Source organism: Aplysia californica, unplaced genomic scaffold (assembly GCF_000002075.1).
Source record: "Aplysia californica isolate F4 #8 unplaced genomic scaffold, AplCal3.0 scaffold00852, whole genome shotgun sequence".
NCBI classification, from domain to species: Eukaryota; Metazoa; Mollusca; class Gastropoda; order Aplysiida; family Aplysiidae; genus Aplysia; species Aplysia californica.
In genome coordinates this window covers 59,603-65,536 of record NW_004798122.1, presented here as the reverse complement: position 1 = coordinate 65,536, position 5,934 = coordinate 59,603, and the positions used below count along the sequence as shown (strand labels likewise).

Sequence of the window (5,934 nt, the reverse complement as noted above, 5' to 3'; positions counted from 1 at the left end):
GAGAGAGAGAGAGAGAGAGAGGGAGGTAAAGCAAGCGAAAGGGGCACAATCAGATAAAGAAGGAAAGTCTGCAAACTTCTCTTTTCTTTCCCTTTCTTATATGAAAGTCTCTCCTCTCCTTTTCTTTCAATCTCTTTCCCTTTCTCTCTCTCTCCTTCCTTTTCCTTTATTTCCCTCCTTTTTTCTCTTTCCGCCTCCCTCCTCCTCCTCCCTCTCCCCATCCTTCCTCCTCCTCTCCCTCCCTTCTCCTCCTCTCTCTCTACTTCCTCCTCCTCTCCCTCTCCCCCTTCTTTCTCCTCCCTCTCTCTCTCCTTTTCTCCCTCCCTCCTCCTCCTCTCCCTCTACTTCCTCCTCCCTCCCTCCTCCTACTTTCCCTATCCTCCCCTCCCTTTCTTCCTCTTCCTCCCTACTCTTCTCCCTCCTCCTCTCCTTCTCTTCATCGCTCCCTCCTCCTCCTCCTCTCCCTCTACTTCCTTCTCCCTCTCCCTTTCTCCCTCTCCTCTCTTTCTCCCTCTCCTCTCCTCCTCCTTCCCTCAGCACCATCCAGGAGACCAGACCCCACCCCACCTGGCCGGGTCACCGCGCGGGTCAGCGGGCGGGTAGTTGGCCGGTACCATCCGTGCGTAGTGGTACGACATACGAGCTCTCAGCTGGCTCACGATATCCGGCCGCGCCTCGTACAGGTTCTCACGCTCGTACGGGTCATCTGGGGAGGGGAGGGGGGAAACATTACAGTGTATGATAGGATAAAATAAGAGAGAGATATAATAAGATAAGATGATAGGAATAATAATGATAATGATAATAATAAAAATAATAATTTCTCACGCTCGTACGGGTCACCTGAGGAGGGGAGGGGGAAACCTTTCAATGTATGATAGAATAAAATAAGAGAGAGATATAATATAAATAAGAAGGAGGGGAGATAAGGACGATAGATGTTTGATAGAAAAAAAGAAGCAAACCACACCAGACCACCCGCCAACCACCCACTCGCTGCATTCAACACAGGCACTCACTCCTCAGGTTAAAAAGTCCTTTAAACAGCGTCCAGTTCTTCCCCATTTGTTCTGGCCCGTCCTGCCAGCAGCCAAGGTCATCGGCCCTGTCGAAGGTCGCGCATGAAGCATCATTTTGACCTTGACCCTGCTGCCCTGGTAGGTACCAGTCGCTGTACGGGCCGGGAAACCCCTCGATAAGTTTGAAGTCTCCGACTCTGAACACAAAAGGGGAAAAAAATAATAAACCTTAAATTAACATCTGTTTAGTAGTAGTTTTTATAAGAGTTTTACGGCACTCGCAACACAATAAGGCCATATAAGTGCCGAAGATTAGAAGTGTTACAAGAGAGTAACAAACACAAAAAGAAGGACGGGAGATAGAGCAGATAGATTTTTTTGTAGGAAAGAAGGAGCAAACCACACCAGAGCACCCGCCAACCACCCACTAACAAGTGTTTGCTCCAGAAATAATCATACAACATGTGTGTGTGTGTTAGTGTGTGTGGGAGTGTGTGCGTTGTATGTGTGCTTATGTGTGTGTGTGTGTGTGTGTGAGTTTGTGTGTGTGTGTGTGTGTGTGTTTGTGAGTGTGTGTTAGTGTGTGTGTGTGTGTGTGTGTGTGTGTGTGTGTGTGTGTGTGTGTGTGTGTGTGTGTGTGTGTGTGTGTGTGGAGTGTGTATATGTATGTTTGAGTGCGTGTGTGTATGTGTTTGTGTGTGTGTGTGTGTGTGTGTATGTGTGTATGTGTGAGTGTGTGTGTGTACATGTGTGCATGTATGCGTGCGTGCGTGCTTGTGTATGTATGTGTGTGTGTGTGTGTGTGTGTGTGTGTGTGTGTGTGTGATGAAACACCAAACAAATGTGCCAGGAGCTGGACAAAAAGATGTATCTCATATCTTATCTTATTTGATGGGAAGGGTCCATAATTTTTGTTGTTAATGTTGGTATTTTTTAACACTTTCATCAACATAATTTAGATCATATGTGAGGCAGCGTGGTGGAATCAGGCTCTCATCAAAATAATCAAAGTGAAGAAACTTGTTTTTTTCCGCAGGTTTGTGAATTGTTATCAAATTTTTGTTTTTTGGCTCATCACCTTTCATGCCCATTAAAGAACTCATTTCTGTTTGGATTTTTCATGAAAACGTTGATTAAAGGCACAAAAAAATGTAAATTTTCAGTTACCACGGACTCTTAAGCTAAAGAAATAACTAATCTTTGGCGTCCATTTTCTCACTAATTTTACATCTGAAAACAGGTGACCCCCACCTCATTCATTCGCAAATATCTCGACTTGTATTCAAGATAAACGAATACTTTGCTCATCCAAAAAAAGACAAGTGAACAAGCTTTAAGATGATACCAATAACTCTACATGCCCTAAAATTGACGAGAGCCTGATTCCACCACGTCATGACACATATAAGAGGTGGTCGTCTGACCCTGCCTGTCTAGGCCAAACCATCCCAGGAGAAAGACCAAGATTTTGTTTTTAGTAAACGTTTTACGGCACTTGCAACACAATAAGTTCACATAAGTACTAAATATTAAAGGTGTTACAACAGAGAAATAAAAAATTTTTTTTTAAAATAAAAAAACCAACAAAAAAAGGAAGGGAGATGAGGACGACAGATGTCTGATAGCAAAAAAGGAGCAAACCACACCAGAGCAATCACCTGCCAACCACCCACCAAGATACTCGATGAAAATTTCACCCCACCCGAGAATCTAACTCTGGTCAATCCAAAGGATTTTAATTGTGTTATCCTAACTACATTTAGCTCACCTGATGGCCGCGCGCCCCTGCGTCGGGTGAGTGGAATTGTCCAAGTTGTAAACAAACTCTGAGCGAGGTGAGGCTGACAGCAATCTGATGGCCTGCCATTGACCCAGGCCATCCCAGTTCGAATCTGAGGAAATTGTGTCCAATGAGAGCTCTTTCATGAAACGGTCCTCAAGTCAGTTAAGGAATAAATTAAGCCTGAAGTTTGTCACTGGAATAAATTAACCCTGAAGTCAGTTATTGGAAAGAATTAACCCTGAAGTCAGTGTCAGTTACTCGAATCAATTAACCCTGAAGTTAGTTACTTGATAAATTAACCCTGAATTCTTTCCATTCAAGACTCAAACTCGGGTCTCCCATGTGCACCAGCAAAGCATCTAACCAATACACCAAAGACGCCGCTTTCACTGCTGTAAAATTGCAAATTGAAATACAACTCACAAAAAAACAGCTACATTCTTACCAAAAATAGTCATAAATACATAGAGGAAATCCTTAAAAATTCAACCCCCTCAACCCCCCCCCCAAAAAAAACAAAACAAAAAAACAAAAAAACAACCAACAACAAACAAAAGCAAAACAAAAAACAAACAAAAAACCAATCACCAAGCTGATACTTCAAATGAAAAAAAAAAAAAAGTATTATAACTATCCTTTAGTATGTGTGTGGGCTAAACGCCCCTATTAACACCTTTAAGATCTCTCTCTCTCTCTCTCCTGGCACTGTGGCTTCATAAACGGTCAGCGATGGCGTCAGCACGCAGGAACTCAGCACTCGCCCGGGGGTCTTTAAAAAGTGCTGAAAGTGGGTTACTGAAATGTCCCAGCAGACGAGTTCTAACACGATAGCTGGCGGGACATCTCAGGAATACATGGTCCATAGTTTCGTCCTCCTCCTTGCAGGCTCGACAGGACGGATCTGGGTTGTCATTAAGATATTCAAATGGTATGACCTCTCAATTAAATGTCGCCTACGAGTGTACTGAGCTAAATGGGCTGAGAGCTTCGAAAACTCTACAAAACGACCCGAGCTCAAGAACACACGGTCGGGGATTCAAACCAGGGCCATCCGCTCCGTAGTCCAGCGTGATAGATTCTTACAAACTGAGCTTGTGGAACACCCGCACCACAACTGTTTGATGGAATAATTGGTCGCTTTTATAGACAAGCAGGCTAACCCAGATTTCCAGAAATCTTGACCTACACCAAAAGTGGGCATTGCCAGACCTATATGAGATGTTTGGTATCATTGGTGAGTACATTTGTTTGGTCATAGAGAAAACCCTCCTTGTATTTTAAAGAAACTGAACAAGGGTCAAAAACTTTACCCTCAATTTTCTCAAAACAGCATTTTTCGGGATAGCTCCCTTGTGCTTAAAAGTGAACAATTTAGATATAGGGAAGAAAAAGAGAGGGACAGAGCCAAGGCCCATAACTCACCATGGTAGTCTATCCCAGCAGCCTGCAGTATTGTGGGAAACCAATCGACGGCGTGCATCAAGCTGTGAGGAAACATGACACATTTACACACTCACCCACAGAATATCAGCAGACTCTGGCAAAACATTACACACACACACACACATGTATACACGCACATGCACATCACACACACACACATACACACACATGCACAGACACACACACACACACACACAAGCACATACACACAAACACACATGCATACACACACACCCCACACTTACACACACAACATCAGCTGTGATAAACTTACCCATATGTGAGAGATGTAAATCCTATGAAATTAAAGACGAATTCCACTTTTATTTTCTTTACTTTTTTCAACTGTCTCATATTAAACCACTGGTCAAAGATCCAATCAATTAGTTGAGGAGGGGAGATCAATCCATAATCTTCCAACTTAGAACACAACATGTACCCCTCAACCAACATCTCAACCGAATTGGAGTAAAGCAGTCTGCTGCCTGCCCACTATGTGACTATCCCTCAGAGACAGTGGAACATCATCTGTTCTTCTGTAGAAAACTAACTGATTTACGGGGATATTTTCTTCCCAAGCTACCCCGCACATCTAATTGCCTCTACTCCTCAAAACAACAATTAGAACAGACATGCAGCTATTACCGAATGGCATCATGCAGAAGAGTTAACGCTCAGATGCTACTGGATCGCTAACAACAACAACAACAACAAGTGTCACATATCAAAGAAAATCAAATTATTCATTACTCCCTTCCTAACTCAACCCAGTGATAAAAATCTGCACAGTTTAACCCACAACAACAACAAAATATTTGTACCACCTATACTATTGTACGATAGAAACTGCCTAACAACACAAAATGTTTGTAAAATATAATTGATATTTGCGTCACGTGCAATGGTTTGTTTTATTTTAGTAGAAGTTTTACGGCGATCGTAACTGCACAAGGTCATATGAACACCAGAAGATTAGAGGTGTTACAAGAGAGTAATAAACATATAAAAGAAGGAGGGGAGAGACGGACGATAGATGTTATATATAGGAAAGAAGAAGCAAACCATACTAGAGCACCTGCCAACCACCCACATGTGTAATGGTCACAGTACCCGTTGAAGCGAACTCCTTTCTGGACAAATTTCTGACTGTGGATGAAGGCCGGGACTCTGGTCCCGCCCTCCCAGATGGTGATTTTGCTGCCCCGTAATGGGAAATTGTTCCCATGTCTGGCTGGCCAACCGCCATTCTGAAGATGAAAAATACAAATTTTTGGGGGGTCAAAATTTCAATTATCGACTCAAGAAAAAGAACTTATTTTACAGATTAAAAAAAAAGTGTGAGTGTTTTTATGTATGATTGACACAATTTAGATGATCATTCAGGAAGGAGGCAGGCTTCTGACCCTGCCTGTCAGGGCCAGCGCGGGCTGACAAGGATACACCCATCCCAACGGAAAGACCAAACTTTTATCTCAAAAAAAAAAAAATTTTCACTCGATAAAAATTTCCCCTCACTCAGGAATTGAACTCAGGTCTTCTGCCTGCAACAGTGTAGCATTTAACCGCTGCACCACAGACGCTGATATTCTGACGGTGAAAAGAACAAACAAGTGACATCATGGGAAACAGGTGTACGTTACGCTTGGACAATAATAATCTTCTTCTTCTTCTTCTTCTTCTTCTTTTCCT

General features: G+C 42.9%; 1 protein-coding gene across 1 annotated transcript in view; it reads right to left on the bottom strand.

The window, feature by feature from the left end:
• Positions 1-465: 465 nt before the first annotated feature.
• The window catches only part of LOC101848696 (arylsulfatase B), a gene marked incomplete in the record, with an annotated part of 16,902 nt that continues 11,433 nt past the window's right edge, over positions 466-5,934 (bottom strand). The window contains 5 exon segments of the mRNA XM_013088987.2: positions 466-706; positions 1,020-1,216; positions 2,788-2,911; positions 4,225-4,286; positions 5,356-5,492. Coding sequence (XP_012944441.2) covers positions 534-706; positions 1,020-1,216; positions 2,788-2,911; positions 4,225-4,286; positions 5,356-5,492 — 693 coding nt within the window.